At 37.8% G+C, this 26,592-nt stretch overlaps 1 protein-coding gene across 1 annotated transcript in view; it reads left to right on the plus strand.

The window, feature by feature from the left end:
• WDR25 (WD repeat domain 25) overlaps positions 1 to 26,592 on the plus strand; it is an 80,943-nt gene that overhangs the window by 44,934 nt on the left and 9,417 nt on the right. Inside the window, exons 4-5 of the mRNA XM_014057047.2 lie at positions 10,491 to 10,621; positions 24,970 to 25,140. Coding sequence (XP_013912522.2) covers positions 10,491 to 10,621; positions 24,970 to 25,140 — 302 coding nt within the window. The remainder of the gene's footprint in view (positions 1 to 10,490; positions 10,622 to 24,969; positions 25,141 to 26,592) is intronic.

Raw genomic sequence — 26,592 nt, forward strand, 5'->3', positions numbered from 1 at the left:
AACTGCCAGCACTTTGTCACAAATAGAACAATACAGCTGCACCTGCAGATTGCTGGGTGGGGTGAAGATAATCATGTTATTTGTATGCCATGAGTGCAGTATGGTCCATTAGCAAACTGAAATGCCACTCTGGTATGATTTAAAGCACTTTATTTGATGGATGGAAAGTTGCCCAACATCACAGTTACTTTAATGTTCATGAATTAAATATAATTTAAATTCTTGTCTCCATAAATACATTGGTCTAGTTTTCATGGGAAAATTAGGTTATTTAAAACTAGTCTGCTTGATTTTGCATTTTTTCCTCCATCGTCATTCAGGTGATACCTGACATTGGAAGAGGTAAATATTGAAATAAGTAAAATTATCTTATGTTATCCAAAAATTAGAATACCATCTCCCCTCCCCAAGTGTAGTTCTTTGGCTTCCGAGTGGAATACTAAGTAAGCTGCTGAAGTACCAAAGAAGTTGAACAACAAAAAAAAATGGAACTAATATATACATTTAAATTTATGGCTACCACTAAAAGAGGATTTTGAAAAGTATAACTAAGTAATAACTTTTCTTTGAGAAGAATGACTGTCAGGGAGGAAAAAGATAGTTTATAGAAGAAAAGCTAGTTTGGAAAACTCAAGAACGAGTTAGCCTTCCTGCTTCCTTACCTCTGACTTGAATGGAATGCAACCTCATCCCCAGGTAAGCCTGGTTTCTTGAATTCAAGTGTTAACATCTAGCTAGGATCAACATAATTTAGGAGTCACAAACAAACAATTAAACCAAGCTTTTAGATTTTCAGTATGTAAACTGAGGAGAGATGTAATAGTTGCTCAATGTATCCACATCTAAAAGAAAAAAAATCTATAAATTGGCAATTAGAATTTAAAGTTCACTTGAGAAGCTAGATGTTTTAATAATGTAAATCTGTTGACTGAAAACATATGTAATTGCCAGTATAGTAAACAACATACAAATGAGGCAGCTAATAAGCCACAAAGTAAATCACTAGTCAACAGTATGATAATATGGCAATTTATTTTATTTTATATTGCTATGGATAACACTGCCCTACAAACAGCTTAGTATTTCTTAATTGTGGCATGTTTAAAATGTGTGGATTCCCACTCCCAGAATTCTCCAGCAAGAATTAGAGATTTTTTACAAATTAAAATGGTGGGTGGCTACTATCCACTACTTCATCTGGATAGTAATAATCAGCTGTCCATTTTAAAAAAAGGCAAAAATATGTTCTCCTTGATAGTAACTTCATGAGTTTCATCTTCTGGTAAATGGATGATATATGACTAGGAACGCCCAACATGACACCCATGTTTATGAAACTACTAATAACATGGTTTCCAAATGCCAAACATATTGAAGACCAGAAATAGATTGGGGATGTCAACATTTTTGTCAAAATCATTCTATGTACTCAGGTCGTGGTAGGGCCACAAATGTCATTGTCAACATAATTTTTTAGAGTGCTAATCTGCTTGACCAAGAAGGACTGAATAATAGATTGGCAATATTTACAATTAACCTGATCACTCTTCAGGCATCGTATTGCATCTATCCCAAGGAGGCTGATGTGAAAAAACATACCGTTGCCTGCCTTCCCTGAACGGGGTATGTGATACCATCTCTGTGTTCCTAGTGACTGACTATAAATAAATATGTGTCTGGGTCTATCATTTTTATATCTTTATTGCTTTATAGCTTAAGATGATCCCATCTTTTTTTGTACTTTTTCCGTAACATCATTTTGACAATTCTACAATGTCACCTTTTATTCTGAGGAAAGTAGAAAAGGAACTAAGTTGAAGATAGAATGGTTTAAGTTGAAAGACAACTCAAAGGAAATTACAGTAAACGTTAGGGACAAAAGGATGCCACTGTGGACAAGACCGAAGGGACTAGCTAAAGTATTCCAGGACATTAGCTATCATTTTTTAAAAAATATCATTTTAATTTCATATTGCCTATAATAGAATAGAATGTTTGCTTGCAAATTATACTCTTGCCTTATTCAAAAATTTGAGACGTATGTAAGTTCTCGTAAGTTTTTATCATTCTTTTTATTGGAGTTGAGGATGTTACAAAAAAGGGAAAAATTAAAAGTAATTTTCACTGAAACAAATAGATAAGACAGTACATCTTCTGACTTATAGTTGTCAGGTGAGTTGCTCTCCATTTTATGACCCTTTTTGCCACAGTTGTTAAGCAAATCACTGCAGTTGTTAAGTGAATCATGCGGTTGTTAAGCAAATTTGATTTCCCATTGTCTTTGCTTTTCAGAAGCCAACCGGTAAGGTTACAAATGATAATTACATGACCCCAGGACACTGCAACTGTTATAAACGCAAGCCAGTTGCCAAGTGCCCAAATTTTCATCATGTAACCATGGGGATGCTACAACAGTCGTAAGTGTGAAAACTCATAAGTACTGTTCCCTCTAAGGTGCGCGGCTGCGCAGCCGCGCACATGGCAAGAAAACACCGCGCAGCCGTTTCTAACTGTGCACAGTGATTTCTGTCACAGGCTCTGGAAGCTGAGGGGAATATCTGCTGCTGCCTCCTCCTCCTCCAACAGCACTGCCGGACTTGCCGCCAACGCGGCAGCTGAGGTGAAGCCTCCAAAGCTCCCGCAGGCGCCCCTGCCCATGGCAGTGGTGGCGGTGCCTCCCCCTCCGCTCGGAGCACCTCAGCTGGGCTCTGGGTTACCCCTGCTGCCGCCTCTACCTCCGCCGTGCTTTTGAGAAGCCATGAGGCCTTTTTCCCTGCTCCCGCCCCCTCCGCCGCCTTCCCCGCTGCCTTCCTACTAGCTCCCACGGCCAAATGGCTCCTCAAAAGCACGGCGGAGGAGGAAGGTGGAGGGATAACATGGGGGTGCTCTGCGTGGAAGTGCCTCTCCCTCCACGCAGAGCACCTGAGCTGGCCCCCGCGTTATCCCTCCCCCTTCCTCCTCCACTGTGCTTTTGAGGAGCCATTTGGCCGCGGGACCTAGTAGGAAGGCGGTGGAGGGGGCGGGATTTTATTTTAGGCAATCTGATTCTGGAGTAAATTTCAGGGGAAAGAAGTATATTTTCTGTGCTGTTTTAGACAACATGAGAAATCCTGGATAAAATGGCCCATAATAACAAAACTTACTGTGATGGGTATTGAAGGCTGTTTTTTCTATGGCAGCCAATAAAGCTTTCTGGCAGTACTCTTAATGCTCTGTGCTATTTTATCTTCCTATATCTTCTTTGAACATGGAAACAAAAAATAGAATGAAAAGAATTGGCATCTTTCCTTTGCATTCTCCCTTTGGGTGCTGTTACACAATGACTTTAGAGGCAGTAGACAATAGGAATAGAAACTCTTCCTTTGAAGACATTATCCGTGGTTCTGTTTTGAGATTGCTTCGGGCCACAACAGCTTTTGAACTTTTATTATAATCCCTGCAAAATATTTTCTGTCCTTAACAAAGCTAGTTTCAAACATTCATCTGTTGCCGTATCACAGAACTGCCTAAAATCAAAAGTTCTTAGGAGACGCCATTTTCTCCTTCACTAGATGTCACAGGAACATCAGTAGCTTATTCTAATCTCTTCCTGGGCTATATTTAAACATGTGGCATTTAATTACTGAGGATAAGTTTCCTGATCCTCAGTCTTCCATTAATTAGTGCTGTCCCTGAGCATCTTCAGTCATTGAAAACTTAGTGATATTGACTGGCAAATATTTCATATTTTCAGGTTGAAATCTCTGACAGTTAAATTTTTGGGGTAATTAATTTTTGGGTGATTAGGAGAATATAGGTAACGGGAAAGAGGAAACTAAAGCTTTTCAGATGGATATAAAGCCAAACTTTGATTCTCTTCTTATAATTTAGGCTTTGCCTTTATCTGTTCTCTCATCCTTTTCCATGTATCGCACTTCTTGCAGAAATATTTCTTTTATTTACATTACAATACTGAAATCTTCTGGATTATACTGTATATATTTCCAGTTTACCTCTCTTGTCACACAATTTGTACTTCAGATCGGATCAAATTCCATACCTTATTTTGAATGCATGCATTTTGAGAAGATTTGGGTATTAATTTCCTGTACTCCAATTTAGCTGAGCTGGTTGGTCTACTGTTCTATAGCAAATGCTTTTTGGAGGCCCACCAACAAGAGTCAGTCACATCTCCCACTAAGGTTCTGTAGGCATTGGTATTTAGGGTATTTAGGGACAAGCCTATCTCGAATTCTGGATAATATTATTTGCCACAAATTTAATTAATTGTATTGTAAATATCTTTTTGTCTCTGGTTACAATTTATCTTGGTTGTACTGAAAGATTTAATTTTGTGATAGATTCTCCAATTAAGTTGCAAATCTGTTTGAGATCTTAAAAGTAGATATAATGACTATTTTTGATAGCAAAAATATTTTTTAGCATTGGAGTAGAGTAAACCAAGGGTGGCAAAGATGGAGCCACAATGTGGAGGGAGATAAGGAATATTTTTTTCAATGGTAATATGTAAATTTTAGGACTGACATTTCAACAAGGTAGGAAAAATTGTTAATATTAGCAGTCATGGTCAGACTTGCCCACTGTTGAGCTAAATTTGTGAAAGATTAATTAGAGTGCAGCTATTGATTTTCCTGCAAACCAAGACTCTCCTTGAATAAATGAAATTAATGAAAACCTATTTAATAGACTTGGGTTGAATATTGTGGATTAGCTGGTTTCTATTGGTGAAACAACAGGGATCTTGGCAAGAACTTACCACACCTAGGAGGAAATGGCTTATAATACATCCCTGGTTGAGCATTATAGTATTCAATCCAATGAAAAACAGTTGCTTTTTGCTCTAGAACATGGATTTCCCAAGTGAGGACAATTATATTAAATTCTTAGAGCACAATAAAACTGTAAAGATTTTTGATACCGTTGCACATGTTGGTGAGGAGGATCAAAAACACTGCAAATCTGTTTTCAAAACAAATAACCAGTTAATGTTAAATAAAAAGAACAGGTAAAGATTTTCTGTTTTTTTTCCAAAACTTACTCATAACTGGAGTTTAAAATCTATTTTGATAATGAACAAGGATTAAGTGTTTATACCAGATGTAATTATTGAGAATAAAAACGTGTGATCTTGCGAGTGCACCTTGTATCACCAGGAAATAGTTTTATCATGTTATGAGAGAACAGAAGCAAGCATTACATCAAATTATTGCATATTGGGAAATGATTTCCATCTTAACCTTGTAAGCAGACTTTATAGAAAAATAAGATTTTGCTATAAACAAGGCATTATAATACATATTATTCATCATAATAGGAAAACAATGAGAATATTGTAAATGTATTTGCTTTCTCACTTTAAACTGCATATTAACATCATTAGTTTGATAAATATAATGGAACTAAGCAGAAGATAACATTCAAATCCATGTAGCTGAATTTCCCGGGGCATTAATTTACAGCTCTAGAAGGCTTGTTTACAAAGGCGATTGGTATTAAGCCACGGGATTCTGTAAAGATTACCACATACAATTAAATTTAGAAAAGAATGTATCCATGGGAACAGCCAATGCCTTACTTGAGACTATATGCAAATCCTCATTCGATTTAAGAAAAAAATAATCAGTGTCCCTCCCACACCATCTCTTAAATCAGCACAAAATAGATTTTAATCTATGGAGGTTTGCTGACAAATATATTGCATGTTTTATTGTTTTCTTAAAGACCTAACAATCTGAGAAGTCCAGTGGTTTCATTTAATGAGATAGTGTCTGACTCTAATGGGAGACATTGCTGAAATGTTGCTCAGTAGTGTACATGATGCTTATTTGCATAATTTACCTTAGTTAATTGTCTCAATGTGCAACATTCCCTTGAACTGCAGTAACACAGCGGAAGACCGACTAAATCTGTTTTCCGCAGTACACTCATGTTGTTCTATTTGTGCAGGTTTCTGGTTGAAAAAGGAATGGAAATTCACAAGTTCCTTCAGAGCAGATCCATGTTTTAATAGCTCCCCCCCCCAATCATGTCTGTGTTTTAAAATTATTCTGCATCTCCTTAATATCCTACTTACACAAACTTTAAGTTTATTTTTGGTGCCTCATTTCTCCACCTCTGTCCTTCCGGACCTCCCTCCCACACCAGTCAACAAATTATTCTAAGAAAACTATTGCCACCCTGGTGCTTTCCAACAATTATGCCTGCTGGATGTTGAGGTCTTTAGTCCATGTGAAGGAAACTGGGTAGGGTCACAATATGCTAGTGCTATATAATGTTATTTCAAAGAAGTCCATTTTATCTGTTCAATTGCAGTGTCTGTTGAGACAATGGAGTACAATAATACTATTTGCAAGCTGACACCTTTAAATAATTTCTCGACTGTAATTTTGATTGCAGAGCGGATGATTAAGTTTTCCATAACCCATGCAACAGAATCTGAACACATTTCATCACTTTTTAAAATCCATGCTACTTCCTAAATTTCTTTCTTTGAAATTCTGAATTATTTGTACTTAAATTTTTGTAGTGGCTGAGGTTTACTTTGCTATGACTAAGAGTCTTAATGTTCTTTTGTAGCCAGATCTGCTGTATGATGTCATGTCTCTGTAATTTATTTTAACTTCCAGATTGTCTTTCAAACTTTCAGTCTTTGCATTTTTATAACTTCTATGATATCATTCCTGACTATGGGGTTTGTTTTTTGATAGGTTGTCCAATGATATAATTCTAACTTTAAAAAACCCTGTCCCCTTTAATGGTAATGTATATTATTTGCAAATGTGATAAATTAACCTTACTGTCATTTGGACAGCTCTCTTGCTCATTCAGCTGAGTGGGGCTCTGGACTTCTGCCTTCAAAGTCTTCTGTTATAGCACTTCTCTATATTGTCATATTTTTATTTTACATCTTTTGTGATATTTTCTGAATTTCTTTCCTTACGTTTAATTTGTATTTTTTATGCTGTTCCCCAGACAGTATAGTAAATAAGAAGACCTCCATTCATAAACCTTTCTTTTGTATCAGTAATTTACATAATGTTCCAATATGCAAGTTAATATGTTTTCAGCAACCGAACACATATATAAAGCATTCTTTTGTATGCTGCCTAGAGTCACATTTTTTGAGATGGAAGTTTGCTTCTTTGATACTTGCTCCCCAGAATATATCAAAGACTATGTTTTTTTTACCAGCACTTACATGTCCTAAAAAATTCCATCCATTTCCTCATCTTTAGTAAAATTTTCCATTTACAGACATTCTTATACATCACCATTTATATTTTGCCATTTATGCACAACTTCCAACTGTTCAGTCAAAGTTCATGTAAAAACCATGCTCTTTCGGGGTATTACTTTTTAGATCCTTATTATTGCATCTCAACACTAGCCAAAATTTGCTGTAAATCATTTGTTTTAGCCAACAAAAAGGTATCTACTGCATTAAAAATATACCAAAGTTCCCACTCCTTATCCCATCATTACAAGCACACATTTATAAATCAATACATTTATTGTACTTAGCAGTCAATCTTTATAGAAAATATGTCATATGTCACTTTATCATAAGCCTTCTCTAAATCAACACACAAACGACGAATGTCCTTTATTCAAATATTAACAATTTCTCTAAAAAACAAAAATTGGGTCTCTGTACCTTCTGTCTGACATAATGCTGAACAACATTTTTGAAATGTTTTCGATCAAAATAGTGCTGACTATGTTTCTTGGAACACTTTACAAACAAACCTCTTGTAGTTTTTGCATTCATTTTTTCTATCACTCCCTTATATCTGAAAAAATAGCATTTTCCAATAGTAAGGAATAAGTAAGGTGCAGCCTTTGTACATGTACATTAAAAATGTTGTACAGCACTTCATAGTTTCCACCCTTATTTTCACATTTCCCATTACCTATGAGTTTATACTTTTAAAAATACTCTCATAGCATTTAGTGCTTCTTTTTTATCATTTTTCTTGGATACTAGTTTTCACCCTTTAATGTATCATCTTGTAGATAAAATGTACATTCCATCATTTTTTTTCACTTCAGTTTCATCTCAATTTATTTCTTCACTTTTTAAAAATTCCATTTACTTTACTGGACATTTTTGGCTAGCTTTTTTCATTTATTTTCAAAATATATGAAGCTGTACCAAAACTGGCGCTATCAAAGTCATGCTTTACATTATTTGCATTATATGCAAGCCAGGATCTCTAATCTAGATATTATCTTCAGGCCACTATACTGTTCATTAGATTCTATCAACTTGGACGTATCTGCAGTGTATTTACTACCATACTTGCAATTTGGGGGTTCTCCTAGATGCATGACTCCTGCTCAAGGAGCAGGTAGCAGTCATGGCTAGGAGGGCCTTTGCACAGATTAGTCTAGTGTGCTGGTTGTACCTGTTCTTGATTTGGCAGGTGCTATTTACAGTCACTTGTGTCTTGGTCACCTCCAGATTGGAGCATTGCAATGCACTCTACATGGGGCTGCCCTTGAAGAGTATTCAAAAGCTTCAGTTGCTAGAGAATGCAGTACCCCAAACAGTGATGTACTTTCCTAGGGCAGCATATGTTACACCTCTGCTCCATGAACTGCATTAGTTGCCAATTTGTTTCTGGGTCCAATTCAAGTTGCTGTTTTTAGCATTTAAAGTCCTTCATGGCATGGGACCTGATTGTCTGAGGAACGGCCCTTTCCAGCCTGCCTCACTAGATCCGGCAGAGTAAGCATGTTGTGTGTACCATTGGTCAGGGACCTTCATTTGATGGGACCCAGGAGACATGCCTTCCTTGTTGCAACACCTGCCTTATGGAACATTCTTCTTTCTGAAATTAGACTAGCTCCTTTCCTTTTGCTATTCCTAAAAGCCCCCAGATCTTGAGTATGTTGTCAGGCTGGAGCTGGCAGGTAACCAGAGACTTGCTCAGACGATTCCATTGTTGAGGTAGCCATTTTTATCCTCTCTCCCCTATGGCTTATATTTCCATTTTTATTATATTTATAGTAAGGTTTTTATATTGCATACTTTTTGTTTTTATTTTTCAATTTTATTGATTTTTTATTTGCCGCCCAAAGTTGCCTTTGGTGAGATGGACAGCTACAAACATTTAACTAATAAATAAATGTTAATCGATAAATTCCGTTGTGATCTTCAGAGCAGTCCTCAAATCCACCTTCTTTAGGCAGTCTTTGACTTAAGTTCTTAGTTCTTATGCTTTGATGCAACTTAGTAATGTAAGAACCCTTCCTTTACACCAGTGGTCTCTAACCGTGGCAACTTTAAGACTTGTGGACTTCAACTCCCAGAATTCCAAAGCCAGCTTTGGCTGGCTGAGGAATTCTGGGATATGAAGCCCACAAATCTTAAAGTTGCCACAGTTGGAGACCCCTGCTTTAGACTGTTTGGATTGACATCAGAATGTATTCCAAATCTCAGTGTTCCCAAAACAATAGAATTATTATCTAAGACTTCTTTTTCCCTGTTCCATGCTGATTTGTTGGAAACCAGAGCAAAACTGCTATTGTTTTTACGCAATATTGCAGTTCAGCAGAACTCTAGAGGGTAATTGACTTTTCCATGGGTGGAAATCTTCTTTCACTCTGCCTCCTGACCCTGAACTTCAGCTTCCTGATTCTGGAATGTATAGGTATGATTAGTATCTCTTTCTCCCTGCCCCCTGTTTGTTGCCATAGCAGCATTCTATCATAACTATTGGTATTAGTATTGCCCGCTACAAAAAATGCTAATTTTTTAAGTTAACCTTTCACTTTTGCAGCTTGCTAGAGGATTTTAAATTTAAGGAGGGGGGGGGAGGCAGCTGTGCATCTGAATTTTTTTCCTCATAATAACCACTGCAAAGTTTTTTTTGACAAATGATCATAGATGTGTACATGATATGAACTCAAAATGTGCATGGGGGCATTAACAATTTTACATGCCTTTTACATGAAGTGAGATGGTTTCTGTTACTTTGGGATTTGTGTTAGTTAGAGGCCTGGCAGAGGTTGAATAACTACTATTATATGTTTTTACCAGTCAGTTGAACTGGAGCACTGTTTAATTCATGGTGTACCCTGCATATCCTTTAAGGTCAGACAGAATGATTGCAGATCAGCTTTGAAAAGTTTTGGAGGAAGTGAAGATTAAGAAACATTGGTTTTTTGTATTTTCCTTGTGTCAAATTTTAGATTATAAGATCCTCAGAAGACCGAAACAGTCCTGGAATATTTTGTAAATTGATAGTATTTACAGAAATAAGAACAGAAGTGAAAACATTCAACTATAGTACCTTCTCTGAAATTCATTCATGTAAAAAAACCTGTATTATTCAAAAGTCTTGTACTAAAGCGTTTAACAAATGTTCTCATATTTATTTTATCATCATAATTTTCCATTAGCTTACAATATGGGAATACTATGTAACTAGTGTAAACTCTTCCCAAAAAAAGGGTCAATCTTGATGTTCCTTCTGTTGTTATTTTAGGAACACAGCTTTTTAGCAGCAAGAATGAATTTCGAATCAGCACCCTGACATTTCATCCTCTTGATCCAAATGTTTTTCTTTGTGGAGGATTCAGTCCAGAAGTTAAAGCCTGGGATATAAGGTCTTCTAAGGTAAAAAATAAAATTGAAACCAAAATTATTTGTACATACTTTTGATAACCATCTTGGAAATAATAAATGTATGTGGGTAGCTAATGATATTATTTTGGAGAGGATAATTGGCATTTCCTGTTGCAATAGCATGGGATCATGGCTTCTTTTCTATTATTTTTGCACTATGATGTAAAAGCAAACAGCTAATACATTCTCCCTAAAACAAAAACAGGATAAAGAAGAAAAAGGTAGGAGCATGTTTGATAAATCTATTTTGTATTTAATTTCCTTGTCACATTGCTGTGCATATTCTGGCAGTTGTGATAGCTATTAAAAAGTAATTTTCACCCATAGAATCTGATTTATTAGTAAGGCATCATTTGTTGAAATAAGGAGCAATTTGTGAGTTTTTGAAACTGTCTGTCAGAGGGTTTTGTTTTTCTGTTTTTCTGTTCACCTGCAAGAACCTTTAACATTTATTTGTGAATTTCTAATGTTAGAGTCTGGATCTATCATCACGAAGTTTGATATCAAAACATCACTCTGTTTATCTGAGGAAAATTTGATTAAACACAGTGGGACTTACTTCCAAGCAATCATGATAATGATGCAGTTACAGAACATATAATGTTCGATTTACAGGAAGTGCTACCCAGAAGGAGAATATGATAATTAACTGTTATTTCATATGGTAAAAGTAAGAGGTTGCATATAAAAGGAAACTGACTAATTATGCAATAATAACTGTGTCTCATTATAATACGGTAAAGGGCAGTGATCAGGTTCTCTAGAGAATAGTCTAAGGCAATTGAATATGATGTAAGTTATTTTAAGAACTAATATTTTGATGCTTTAATATCCATAGAGAGATAATCACAAGAAAGAACATGTCTGCTCTAACCACATATTTTGAATATTCTGGCATTTGTCAGCCTTACTAAAATCCACACTGCTGGTCCCACTGGATTTTCTACCAATATTCAACTGGGAAGTTTCAAAGCCCTTTTTCATATGGCTTTTGAGTTTTTCTCTATTAATAATAATTTTACATCATTTTTACATTTAAATCTCGCTTGTCCCAAGTTTTATTCTTATAGTATTTTTGATTTAAGGACCTCTTCCTCCAAATACTTACAATATGTTTCAATATTTCTGATATTATTTAGAGTCAGGTTGATTCTAATATTATGCAATTCAGGTCACTTGGCAGGATATGTACGTTGAAATATCTTCTTTGTGACGAGTGATATGTTAGTGGTGGATGGGTAGGGAGGTAAAAATATTTTTTGCTAGGAAAACAGGTAGCCAAACAGGTATTGGTATGGGAAGTATAGAACCTGGCAACCTTAGTACAACATGCTAGCTAAAATGGTGATAGTTACGTTGAGTCAAGTGTGACAGGTGTAACTGCATTGAAACCTGGCAACATCTTCTAGAAGGGACCCATACCCAGTAGAAGGCTACCTTGACCATCATAATCTTGAGCATCTTCAGACAATCAGGAAGCTGAACCATAAAACAAATTCAGTGGCCATTGTTTTTCTCCTGCTTTAATTTTAAAATTACTTACATCCTCAGCAGCCATGATAAAGGGGCCCATGATTTTTCCAGGAAACCATAATGTGTATGCTCTGATACTGACTCTCAGCCTGCCGCTGTCATGCCTCCAGAAAAAAATCCCGCTATCAATGTTCCAATAGCATATCTGCTTCACAAATTACAAAAACAGCAGCAATGAGACTACTATGCCAGGGCCCATCAGAGAGGAATTGAGGCCACTCATATTAATCCTCCTCAATATTGAATATTGAACATTGGATCAGAAACTTTTACACTTGTAAGTCTGGTATTACATTCCTGTTGGACTTCTGTGTGGGTACAGTCCTAAAATTGTGCCATGACATCCCATTGGTCGCTTCAAGATTCTGCTCTTGGTGGCCAGAGATTTCTGGTGGCCACATCTCAGAATGAAGTTAGAACAATATGTTCCTTCATGTCTTGTTTGCTGTCTATTCAAGGCATTCAGAGGCAGCTAGTTGGAGAACTCCCACCATTACCAACACCAGAAAGACCCTGGCAAACTGCATCGTTCAACTTCATCACAGAGCTACTTCTCTCTCACCAAGATGGTTCATTTCATTCCTTGTACAAGCCTACCCACTGACAAAAATGTGGCAAGAATAGAATAGAATAGAATAACAGAGTTAGAAGGGACCTTGGAGGTCTTCTAATCCAACCCTTTGCTTAGGCACGAAACCATATACCCCTGATGGCAAACCTCTCTGGGGGCTCTGTTGCCAGTTGCTCTTCCTGGTTCTGTCATGCATACACGTGGTGGGCAGCTACTCTTTCCGGCTCCAGTGTGCGCACTGACCAGCTGGTCTTCGTGCAGGAACATGGAAGAGAGCTGGCTGGTATGCATGCATGCGATGGAACCCGGAAGAGCAGCTGGCTGCCACACACATGCGCACCAGCCAGCTACTCCCTTCCGGGTTCTGGTGCTCTGGTGTGTGCGCACATGTGCAAGCACATGCTCCAGTTTCAGCACTCAATACCGAGAAGGTTAGCCATCACTGCCCTAGACCATTTCAGATAAATGGTTATCCAACATCATCTTAAAAACATCCAGTATTGGAGCATTCACAACTTCTGGAGGCAAGTTGTTCCACTGATTATCTTTTAAAACAAAATATTCCAAATATGTTTCAAATTTCTTTTTAAATAAAATATTCTGCATGGGTTACCAGAACACCTTATGTCAGACTGGGGTCCACAGTTCACTTCTTGCTTTTGGCAGACATTTTGACAGGTTGACAGGCAACTTCATCTTTCTTCGGCTCATTATCCACAATCAAATAGGAAAATATACTCCACTTTCCATTGTCTTGGATGTATCTTGCATACTTTTATCAAGTTCATGTTCCTTATTCTCCATCATATAGAACATCCCCTTGGTTTTCAGAGGGTCACTAGGAGATAAAGCAGAAAACAGCTAGATTGTAGTTGAAGGAGGACAGAAGATAAATCTGACTGAGCATGGGTTTAGACTCAGGTTCTGGCCTTCTCAGTGTTGATAGGAGAAGCAAAGAATTCCTTCTCCTCCTTATTGCATCAGTGAGTTGTCATCCAGTATCATTAAGGTAACTAATTCCGTTCTGGGAAGGATCTAATTGCATTTGTAACCAGTTTTGCTGATGAAGTCACTCAGAGTGCTCAGGTCTGGATTTCACTTGGACAGAGTCTATTGTGGCATCCGGGACCTCTTGCCCGGATATCTGGGATTCATTTTGACCTTTATCTTATCTACTGATAAGGGATGTAGTGGCTCAGTGGCTAAGACACTGAACTTGTCGATCAGAAAGGTCAGCAGTTTGGCAGTTCGAATCCCTAGTGCCACGTAACGGAGTGAGTTCCCGTTACTTGTCCCTGGTTCTGCCAACCTAGCAGTTTGAAAGGATGTAAAAATACAAGTAGAAAATAGGAACCACCTTTGGTGGTAAGGTAACATCATGCCAGCCACATGACCATGGAGACGCCTTTGGACAGAGCTGGCTCTTCAGCTTTGAAATGGAGATGAGCACCGCCCCCTAGAGTCTGGAACGACTAGCACATTCGTGCGAAGGGAGCCTGTACCTTATCTACTGAGGAAGTAAATAGGATGCTTTTGACAATGTCCGCTGCTATTGTAGCCTAAACCCTTGTCTCTCCTGGATTCTTTGTGTGCCTAGAAGAGGGTACAGTTTCTGGATCTGGAAGATTATCATTGCCACTTTTGGGGAGAGGGTGTTTCTGCCAGTTTTGAGCGAGGTTGTGGTACACTTTCTTCTTAGGAGTCCCTCTCTAGATTCAAGCGTCTTCTTTTTTTTAGCAAAGGTTGCAGAGACAATGTCAGTGCTTTAAGTTTGGCAAGGTCAGGAAACAGAAGCAGCAGGGATTTCACAAGTGTGCTTTATTTTTGTGAGTAAAATAATAGAACCTTGGAGATCTGTTGGAGTTTCTCTTTACCACGTTCTTATACTTAACAAAAACAAGATGTGATTATTTTCAGTTTCTTTCTCTCACTTTCCTCTTTTTCAAGATTGAGTCACCATTTCCCTCTCTTAATGGTTTATTCTTTCTCCCCAAAGCCAGTTCTGCATTCTTTCCAGGATTAACTGTAGAGTGCCCTAGATGAAATGTCACCCTTATCAATCAGGATTTAGGATTTAGGGTGCCTTAGTGAATTATATTTGTTAAGATCTGGATGGGAGGTGGTACGTCTGTCCTGATATGTTAAATATATCAGAACCATGGACTCGGGTATCCTTCTTGATTGGCTTTGGAGGCCGGAATTTGGACTAGTTCCAGATTTTCTTTAATGGCTGGATCCAGTCAGAAATGGTTAAAAAAAAGGGGGGGGTTGTTGGGTGCCACAGGGGGCTGGTTTTCTTCCTCCAACTCTTTAATATCTGCATGAAACTGCTAGGTGAGATGATCTGTCAACTTGGATGCAGTACCATCAGTATCTCCTTGTTATTCAACTTTGTATTACTATTTTGGGATGCACTGGCGAGATAGATGAGATCTCATCCTAGCATCTGGAGGCTATAAAGATCTGGATGGGACAGAACAGCTTAAAAGATGGAGTTGCTTGCAAGATGGAGTTACTGTTTTGACCTTCAGGATGCTTGAGAGCTTCCAGTAGCGAGACTTGATGGGGAAGCATTTATCCCTCTAGAAGTAGGTCCATGACTTGAGGTTCCTTCTGTCTCCTGTTTGAACAAGGGATGGGATATGCATATAGATGTGCCATGCTTTGATTGAAAACACAATTAGGTAGATCATCCTTTCACCCTGTATAGTAGATACACAGAATTAAACTGTTTACCTATATTTAAATTATATTAAATAGATTATAATTTTGAAATAAAAGAAACTGTCACTAGACTAGATGTAAACCATAGGCATATATATCCATGCATTTATACATGCACATATGCAAGCACTCAAGTCTTACCTTTTCCCTTTTTTCCACTTTTCCAATAATGTCTGTTCTCTGTTGTAGTTTATTTAGTTGTCGATAGAATGTTGGTATTTAGGCAAGCAAATAGTGACTGGATATTCCTTTTTTTCTTAATATCTTTGCAAAATTCCGATAGATGGAATTAGAGCAAAATAATAACAGCAAGGGACGTAATGGATTGATTTGTGGTGTTATTAGTTAGGTGAGAGTGTTACATTTTATTCTCTTCCAGCCCAGTTAGCCAACTATAGAACACTGATAGCAGCATGTAGACATATACAGAGCAGAAAAGCTGTGCAGCTTTAGGCTTGTCTAGAATTTGGCAGAAGACAGCATGGTGGTGCAGTGGTTAGAATGCAGTACTGCAGGCTACTTCTGCTGACTGCTGGCTGCCTGCAATTTGGCAGTTCAAATCTCGCCAGGCTCAAGGTTGACTCAGCCTTCCATCCTCCGAGGTGGGTAAAATGAGGTCCCAGATTGTTGAAGGCAAGTGGTTGACTCTGTAAACAGCTTAGAGAGGGCTGTAAAGCACTATGAAGCGGTATATAAGTCTAAGTTCTATTGCTATTCTTCTCTTGCTGCACGTCATCCCAGGCATCCTACACCAGAGTGCTGAAGAGGAATGAGAAATGCCTCTGTTCCTCAAGCATTGAAGCCTGATTATTAACACAGTTAAGTCATATGGATTGTAGCAAAGTATGAATCAGCTGACATTTTTCATAAAATCCGTATACATAGATATCATTTTTGGGGGGTTCTGCTTTCCATAAAAAACACTGCTTAGTTTTGCTTTGCTGTATGTTGGCACAGCCCTCTTTCTTTTTATATACTCCTCATGTTTCCATTGTAGCCTAATAACAATTTCTATGAAAGTTGCAAAATGCTAAAATAATAAGTTTTTCCCCCACTTTTCTCCCCGTTCTTCCTCTTGAAAGATGTATTTGACTAGTCATAAATCACCTTAAATTACTGCAGCTCTCTATGTATGGTATTTCAATATATATCTATTTTCAGATTTCATTGTTTTTTTCGGTTACATTGAGCCTGATTGTGCAAACCAAGAAGCACATTTTCTTCTTTTCTTTTTTCATTTCCATCTCTTTACAGACTTATCTGGAACGGGAGGAAAAAATGTTCTGCCTGGCATTTTATAATTGGGAGGCCATAATGTACTGAATTTATCCTTAATTTGAAAAGTGTTGGCTGGTGACTTTACAGTTGCTTTGCGATGCATATACAGAGTGCCTGTCCTATAATATATGCATTTTAGGTAGTGCTTTCTCATTTTGAAGCATCCATGAATTTTTTTTTCTTATTTACATGCTACAGCTTTGATCCTGTTTCCCCTTAAATTGGATTTTAAGCCTTTCTGTTTGATACGCAAGTCAGGAAAGCTGCTGACAACTCTCTGAGTCTATATAAATTTTTAAAAACCCATCTCTCCTTGTTTTCAGATGAACAAGCAATTTGCCAGTCCTTGGTGGTTGTTTACTTTAATTTACTAGAAAAATCATATCTACCCTGTGATTCCACAAGGATGAATTTGAGAGGTTCACAGAACACTAAGTTTAATAAAGAAAATATCCCTGTCCTTATCATAGGTAAAGACATGTTTGAAAGTTTCTGGCTAATTCCTACTGATAATCCTAGAACATGGGTGGAATAACATAATAAGATTCAGAGTTAATGTGGTAACATTTTTTCCTTTTTTTTAAATGAAAAACTTCATACCAGTTTGATTAAAATTTTAGGATACCTAATTGTGGCCAATTCATATTTCTTACTAACCTTATCTGCCTTATTGTTCAACATTTGTACTGAGCAATCTCCTATTTTAAGGACAAAAGCCCAGAAGTTTGCTTTTCTAAAAGAAATATACCCATTTGCATTGATTTTGTTGGCCAATCAGGCCATTTTTGTCCAATAATAGAAAATAAAAACATATTTTGGGACCTCCCTTGAACATAATAGTGTGGTTTAGTATCACAACCATAAATTCAAATCTCCAACCATACTTTGTCTTGATCAGCACCTTTAGATGATAGCACATTTATTTTTAAACTACTTGATTTAGATATTATAGCGAAATCAATTTAATTAAAGATAAAAGGGGATAGTATCACTCTGTGCCTCTAGAAGGACTACAAGGTGTAAAAAAATAATTACAGGCTTACAAATAAAGGTTCCTCCATTTCTTCCATATGGAATATAGGCTTGGCCGAGGTGGCGCAGTGGTTAGAGTGCAGCACTGCAGGCTACTTCAGCTGACTGCAGTTTTGCAGCTCGGCTGTTCAAATCTCACCGGCTCAAGGTTGACTCAGCCTTCCATCCTTCCGAGGTGGGTAAAATGAGGACCCGGATTGTTGGGGGCGATATGCTGACTCTGTAAACCACTTAGAGAGGGCTAAAAACCCTATGAAGCGGTATGTAAGTCTAACTGCTATTGCTATTGTCAGAGAGAAGTCAAGGCAATAATTCAAGGGTAGTGAAGTGGTCCTGAAGGACTCCAGCCACAATCATCAATTTATTTGAAAACAAATTTCCTAACATTTACTGAATTCTCAAGTTTACCTGGGTTTGTTTGGGTTTTTTGGATGATGGACACTCTTCCAAACAATAAAGTAGCATAAAATGTTACCCATTATCTATATTTTCTGAGGAAGATTTGTGGCCTTAGAGACCTTCTTGTAAATAAAGATGATGACAAAAGCTGGTGCTTGTCTTTCCAGATTTTTTTTAAAAATTCAGAAGAAGCAAAACGCTGCTGTGTTCCTTCCCAATCCCTTGAAGTTGACAGATCCACAGCACAAAAATAGTGCTTCGAGTTCAGCTTTTTCATTTGTTCATAAAGTTGAAAGTTCCTCAACAGCTTTCATGTGCCTGAATGAACTTTTATGGTTATATGGTTAACAGTTGTGTGATCAAACAGGTGTATTAAGATCTGTTTGCCTTGGAAAGATTAACCAGCACCCATTTTAGCAGAAACAAGGATCAGATAAACAAGAATAATCAAAGAAGAAGAAGAAAACTTCATTCAAAACAACAACAACAACAACAACAATCGGGAAGAAACAGTAATCAAAGTGAGTAGAAGAAGCTGTCACATATAACAGTCAGAAAACTCTACTTCCCCATGCATTTATGCTGGTACCTAGCCTACAGAAAGGGAGGCAAGCTCAGAGAACAGCAAGAACCCAACACTTACAAACTTAACAGACATCCATCCTTAGATCCATTAGCAATGATGTGTGAACCTGTGGTCTACATATGGCTCTGAGGTATCTTTTCTTCAATCCTTAGAATAGCAACCTGTTCCTAACATGAATTTTGCACCAAATGAAATTTGACAAGATTTTTCATAGTTCTCTCATGAAATGAAGTGTATCTCTTGTCCCTCAGTTGAATAAAAGTTACTGTTTCTTATAACAGTATGTCCAGAGCTCCTAGAAGGAGATGTGCATCGATCATCAAGGCAATAATTATTCTTTATCCTTTAGGGTAACTTAACTTTGGCTTCATCACTATGATAAACTTCACTTGGATAAATTTGTGTATGCTGCCAGGATTCTTGACTGCCTCATTCTCTTTTCCAGATTGGCTGCAGCCCCAACATGGAATTACCTCTGTTTATTACATTTAACATTTCAATAGATACAGTTGAAGCGATTTCACTTATAAATGGTTTTGATATAACAGAAGGCATTTTTCTGAATAAAGATCTCATGTGTTTGTCTCATTTAAACATTTTTTTTGCCATAGGCTATACACATTCTGTAAAGCTAAAAAAGATTGCAAACCATCTTAACTTATTTAAAATTCTTCGGAGAGAGACTTAGTCAATAATAGAGCTTGCTTTGCACTTAGACCAGGGATCTCAAACTCAAATTGTCCCTAATGCCATATTAATACCATATTAGTTTGTTAGCCTGAAGCCTGCAACTGTGAAGTTCTACTCTTCTATTGATTCAAAATCTCTAGTGAGTCAAACATTGAGAAAATGAAAAATATAATAATATGTCATTAAACATGCATCTATTAAATAAGCAATTTTTAACTGCAAAACACTACTTGTGAATAAGAGCTGCATTCCATAGCCATTTCACTTTGACCATTTGGCTGCCAGTGTTTTCTACTAGCTAAAACATCGTCTTATGTACTGTATGTGTGGGTGGGTGTATTTCAAGATCATATCTAGAACAACATAATCTAAGAAACCTGTGCTAGAATGTCTAAATCTTCCTTCCTTGCTTGCTTCAGCATCATTTATGAGCAGTCCAGGCGTGGCTGTCTCTGTTGGACAAGGAATGAGAAAGAGTGCGCTCATCAAGCAAGATTTGTTTGTTACACAAAGACAGCAAGAGCCTTGCTTGGACCTCCTCCTTGGCTGCTGCCTCCTCCTCCCCCTTGGGCAAGCCTATCTGGGCCTCCTTGATCTTCTAACTCAAGAGACTCGGCGTAGTCTCAGTGCACCAAAGTCGGTAAGAATTCTCAGAGGGCGGTGCTGCTTGTTTGCAAGAAGTCCCAGGTTTCTGACAATGTAGCCCAGCCTGCCAGGAATTACTTTTCCTGGGAAATCTGCTGAGGCAAACTGAAGTGAGACCGCCTGCTGCTGTTCTTCCAGGAGAATCTCCCATGGTCCCCTCAGAGCCCTGGCCTTTTCAGCTGGGAGTATAGATGCCTCCAAAATATTGTGAGTCTCAGAAAATGACTTGCAACCCACAGGCCATGTGATGGAGGGTCTTGATTAGACAGTTTTTGATTCAGTCCTGGGCTAGTCCACAAAAGTCTGGAAAAGAGCGTCTGAAATGTTGGAAAAATATAGCTAAAAGAACCAATCCTCTGTCTGTTGGTTACTTTATGTGTTTCCAAAATTGTGTAACAGCTTGTCAAAAAAATAAAGAGTAAAAAAAAGAAAGGGTGTGGCCTATATACCAACAAACAAATCCTCTTACATTTTAATTCCATTGGTACCTTTACTCACATTGTGAGCAATATTTGCTTTCTATCTTTTATTTTTGGCCTTCCTTATTCTAGGATTCGCAGTTGCTATCGCTTTGCTTCTTTTTCCCCTCACCTTTATGTTCTCTCTACAGCTAATTAGCTTCTGTCACTCCACTTGCTTGTCTAGCATTCTCTGTAGTTTCATGCTTTTTCCCCATCTGATTTTTCTAACTTCTCTCCTTTCCAGAGATTACTGTTGCCAAGCAACAATTTCCCGTACAATGTGTTTATTGGAGTGGTCCCTTTCAGTCAGAAATCTACAAATTCTTTGTGCAGCTTGAAATCATTCAAAAATTTTGTGGCAGGTTGTTGATACGAGATGTTCCTTCCGCTTTCTTCCACTCTAAAATTTTTGGTTCAAAAGGCAACAGCAACCAACAGAAGAAGACATTTAATATATAAAGCATAGTTTTGACCATAGTTCTCTTTGCCAGTAGTTTACATTTATTTTTCTGGCAATGTTCATAGCAATAGCAATACGTACTTAGGCTTACAGTATATACCGCTTCATAATGCTTCTAAGCGGTTTACAAAGTCAGCATCTTTCCCCCAACAATCTGGGTCTTCATTTTACCCACCTTGGAAGGATGGAAGGCTAAGCCTGGTGAGATATGAACTGCCAAATTGCAGGCAGCTGGCAGTCAGAAAAAGTAGCCTGCAGTACTACTGCACCACCGCAGCTCTTCATTTCTTATTAAGTTATCCAAGTACAATTATTTATTTGCAGAACTAAAGCTCAGTTTAGAATTAACGCGCAAATATTGAAAGGAGAATCTTAATCACTTTGTGTGATTAGCAAGAATTTTGGCACATGGCAACAAAAGCAGTCTCTTCATTTTGAAAGTATCCTGTTTCGGAATCCTTTTCGTTCTTCCCAGCCCACTGGACTGCTTGAAAGGAAATTTGTAAAGGGACTTGGTACCTCTATTGGTCTCTTGTCATGCAGCATAACTTTCCAAAACAGAACGGAACAAGAAGGGAGAGCTGGCAAAATAGGAATTGATTTTAAAAATGATTAGATTCAACAAGGATCTACAAGAAAAATCTAGAACAAAATTTCCCCGTTCATCTCTATGGCAGATGCTGAAGATGAGTTGTTTAGAACAATGCCAAACCATTCCACTCTATGCCCCCTTTTCTTCTTCTCAATTATGCTGGCTCCCTTGGCCAAAAAATGGCAAGAAATAAGCACCATGTCCTACAGTGGAACACGGCTGAAAGAGAAAACTTTACGTTTAATTGTATGAGGTAGACAAGCCTTCTCCATGCTTTGCATTGTACATATGCATACAAACATGCAGAGATGCAATATAAGGGGAGAACAGAAAATAGAAAGACAACATATACATGCATATTCTGATTATGTCTTTATAGATATGTACATTCAAAGTCACTGAAATGAAAGAAAAACATGTGGGCTGTTTTGACCCCAGCCAGAGCAAAAAAAAACAACTAATCAAAACAACCAAAAGAAGCCGAACAAGATTGGAAAATGTGGAGAGAGCTGCTTCATAGCATTAGGCATGGTTAAATGTATAGCACCATTATCATCACAAACCCGTTGCTTTGTGGCATAAAAGAAAATACCGATGCCTCACTGATGGTAAAGTGGTAGGAAGAATCCCATAAACTATGCTGTGCATGTTTTCCCTACTTGATTATTCTTCCCAGCCTGCTTGAATGTTGAGAATTAATTGTGGTGTTAGTGATTCTGTCTGTCCATTTTTCAGTTACAGACAAATCCTCAGTTGCTTAGATACAATTCAAGGATGCTGGCAGTCACCTTCAAGGCCCTTCTTGGCTTGGGTCTGGATTACTTAGAGATCCATACCCATATCTCCTTTGTTGTTTTTGTCTGTCCTGTTGGCGTGCTCGGAGTCCTGTTGGCTAAGGAGAACTTTATGTGTCATAGCACCTGCCCTCTGAATCATGTTCCCTCTGAAGGCTGAAGGCCTTTTAACTTCTGGCCAAATCTTAAAGACTTGATCGCTGCTTGTTCCCAGGTCTCACTGGTGTTACGGATGGATCCCATTTTCTGGACTAATGATTGTTTGTGATTTTGCATGGTAGCTATGTACAGTATTTATTATGTGTGTCTGTTTGCTTTTATTTTTAATATAATAGCTGCTCAAAGTTATTTATTTTAAATGGATTGATTAAACAAACAAACAAACAAACAAATAATCTACCAGATACCAAGAGTTCTCCTACTCCAGGAAATGGGTGATAATGAGAGTTCCACTGTTTGTTCTTTTCATACTTATTCAGCATGGCTAATGGTAAAGTATTCTGTCCAAAAACACCTGAATGATACATGTTCCTTGTTTTATAGGGTAACAACCAGGCTTAGTGTTTTACAGGCTAATAACCATTCTTATCATATTTTTTCAATGCTTAGGCCCCTGCCTTTTCTGTTTTTTTAGCATGAACAATAAAGCGCCAGACTTTCTTTGAAGACAACTTGATATTTTGAAGTTAACTGTTCAAAGAGAACAGATAATGTTAGAATAAAATGTGTTGCGTAAAATAAAAACATCAAGAAATCTAATCAGGTTTTCTTTAAAAGCATACAGAAAGATTCTATGTAAGGTCCAGTCTTCTTCCTTGAAAAAAATTTGATCAATGGTTAAAAAGTGAACACCAAAAGAACCATCAAAACCTTTTTTTAGATTATCCATTAAATAGTATAGAAAGCTAACTTTGAAATTAATATTAAGGAGTAGCAGTATTAATAGGTGACAAGGATGACAATGACGATGACAGTGATGACTCCAATATGCTGTTTCAGAATTTTTGTTTCATATAGTTTAATAAAATTATAGAATAGAATTCTTTATTGGCCAACTGTGATTGGACACACAAGGAATTTGTCTTTGCTAATAGAATAAAAATCATGTAGAAAAGGAGAACTACTAAATGGAAATTGAAGATGCTATCAGGAAATTTAAAGGTTGTTTAATTAATAAATATTTTTTAAAATATGTTACTCTAGAGCACGGGTGTCAAACTTGATTTTATTGAGGGCTGCATCAGGGTTGTGTTTGATCTCGGGGCCCGAGATGGGCATGGCCAGTATGATGTCACTCGCAGAGCACCTGTGGTGGCCTGAGCGCTCTGCCAGTGAAAACAGGCTCCCGAGCTCCATTTTTGGCTGGGATGGCCTCCTGCAGCCTTCTGGCAGTGAAAACGGAGCCTAGGAGATCCGCACGCGGCCCTCACAAGCTTCATTTTCATTGGCAAGGCACCATGGGCCAGTCCTTCGCTGTTTCTAGGGTGACCCCACAGGCCAGATGTAAACACACCCCACAGGTTCGGATCTGGCCCCTCGGTCTTGAGTTTGACACCCCTGCTTTAGAGACATATAAATTCCTTCATGGTGGTGTTTTCACTACCAAATCTTTCCCTAGTTGTAAACTCATCTGTTTATGTTAGTAATGTGACTTAGTGCAGTGTTTTTCAACCTTTTTTGTGCAAAGGCACACTTTTTTCATAAAAAAAATCACGAGGCACACCACCATTAGAAAATGTTAAAAAAAATTAACTCTGTGCCTATATTGACTATATATAAAGTAATTTTCCCACGGCACACCTTACACTATGTCACGGCACACTAGTGTGCCGCGGCACAGTGGTTGAAAAACACTGACTTAGTGGACCATAGGGAGAATATAGATATACAGGTAGTCCTCAATTTATGAGCACAATTGAGCGCAAAATTCCTGTTGCTAAACTAAAGAGTTGTTAAGACAATTTTGGCTCGTTTTACAACTTTTCTTGCCATAGTGGTTAAGTGAATCACTGCAGTTGTTACTAACAAGGTTGTTAAATGAATGGTTTCCCCATTGACTTTATTTGTCAGAAGGTTGCAAAAGGTGATCATATAACACCAGGATACTGGTGAGTATCCTGGTGTTAGTCATAAATACATGTCGGTTGCCAAGCATCCAAATTTTGATCACGTGACCATGGGAATGCTGCAATGGTCATAAGTGTGAAAAATGATCTGTCACTTTTTTCAGTGCTGTTGTAACTTTGAACTTTACAACTGTTCTATTTCAAGGACTACCATCTGTATATTTATATAGATATGACAAGTCCTCTGACTGGCATTAGAAGCTCAGTCCTCCCATTTTATTACCATATCCATCAGCTAAGAGATAGGTGTTTTTTCCCCCTTACATTTCTTTGAGTGGCAGGTTTCATTTACCTACCATAATCATCATAAGATGGCCTTTTTCTATTTGCCAGAAAAGGGAAGTTGGAAATCACTTGAGAGGGTTATGCTATATTCACATCCTGAGGAAAGAAGCTAGAAACATAACGAATTAACACAAAATATTGTCTTTTTTTTTTAAACCCATAGGTTATAAAAGTCTACAAAGCCACAGTTCAACAAACCTTGGATATCATGTTTCTCCATGAAGGAAAAGAATTTTTTACCAGCACTGATGCAGTGAGCCAAGATTCAGCTGATCGTACCATCATTGCCTGGGACTTCCAAACTGCTGCAAAGATTTCCAATCAAATTTTTCATGTGAGATAGATATTTACTTTCTTATTTATTTTGAAGATTCTTATATTGCTGTGTATGAAAAATTTATCATGAACAGCAATTTGTTTAGGAAGCAGTTGAAAGAACTTTGTTGGGTTTCTCAAACCATCACAAAATAGGATGATTTTAGAAAACTCAAGTACAGCCAATCTCGGCAATCTAACCAAGTATTAAAGGCATGGTCAGAAAGCTTTCTCTAAGTCTGCATATTATCAGAAGCTAGTGACACCCTTTTTTTTGGGGGGGGGGGGAATAAAGATTTTCTCCAGTTTTGTATCTCAAGTAAGGACCATTTTTGCTGTGTCATTTGCAGACAATTTTATTATAACCTGCTTCCCACCCCCTTCCCATGATCCCTATTTGAACTGCTTTTCTTTCTGTAGTCCCAGATGGTAGTGTGATCTTCAAAAGCTGAACAAGGTCAGAACTGATTAAAACTTGGTGATAAAACCATTAGAAATGCTAAGATAGACAGAGAGAGAGAGAGGGAGAAAGAGAGGGTGGGAGAGAGGCTGTGTGTGTGAGAGAGAGAAAGAGATGGGAAATACAAGGCAGGAAGGAAAGGTTATTTAGGGACTTTCTCACAGAATGCATAATCATTCTTTCTTTGAAGAAAAGTCTTTCACAAATAAAGGCAAATATACATGTCCCAGGATAACGTTGCAAGATTGAATCTGGGTTGGCTATTGGGACCAGAGGTTTACCTTTTTGAGCTTTTGGACTCATGCTGGAGGGCATCTTCAGGATACTTCTCTCTACTGGAATATATTCTTTGGGTTATTCTGTGAGTTGTATTTATGTGCTGCCTTCCTATTGGTTGGTTGGTGTGTTGATGGCTGACAATTGGTTGTTTCTTTGTAACCAGCAGCTTGTCAGGTACTTAGGACCCAATGGTTTGGCAGCACAAGAAGACAACAGCCAATCACCCACCATAAACCCACCAATCAACCCACCAATTTATGTAGGAAGGCACTACATAAATACAACTCACAGAATAGCCCAAAGCCCATAGAAAGAGAAGTTCCCTGAAGATGCACTCCAGTGTCTGAAAACTCAGAAAAGTAAAATCTCTGGTCCTGGTGACCGACCCAGATTCAATCTTTTTCTTTTTTAAATAGAACTTATAAGGATGATCCTCATCAATGAATGGATTCAGTATTCACTGTGTTTTTCAAGAAACTGATTAACTTTTTGGTCATAGTGTTCTATAATGGAGGAGAGTAAGGACTTTGAACTCACTTTGCCGGTGACAAGATATTTTGCTTTTAATAACAAAATTCATTCTGAACAGCCTTCAGAATGTTTAATAAATGGGTTTGGTCAGTCGTAATTGGCTTGGAGCATACAAATTAGAAGGCAGAGATGCAAAGTAGGTGCATGATACCTGCCAATCAATCATCTGTCAGGGTGAGTCATGTTATTAACTCTCGGGAA

Source organism: Thamnophis sirtalis, unplaced genomic scaffold (assembly GCF_051295495.1).
Source record: "Thamnophis sirtalis isolate CommonGarterSnake01/CBP01778 unplaced genomic scaffold, rThaSir2_p1.2 scaffold_1, whole genome shotgun sequence".
Taxonomy (NCBI): Eukaryota; Metazoa; Chordata; class Lepidosauria; order Squamata; family Natricidae; genus Thamnophis; species Thamnophis sirtalis.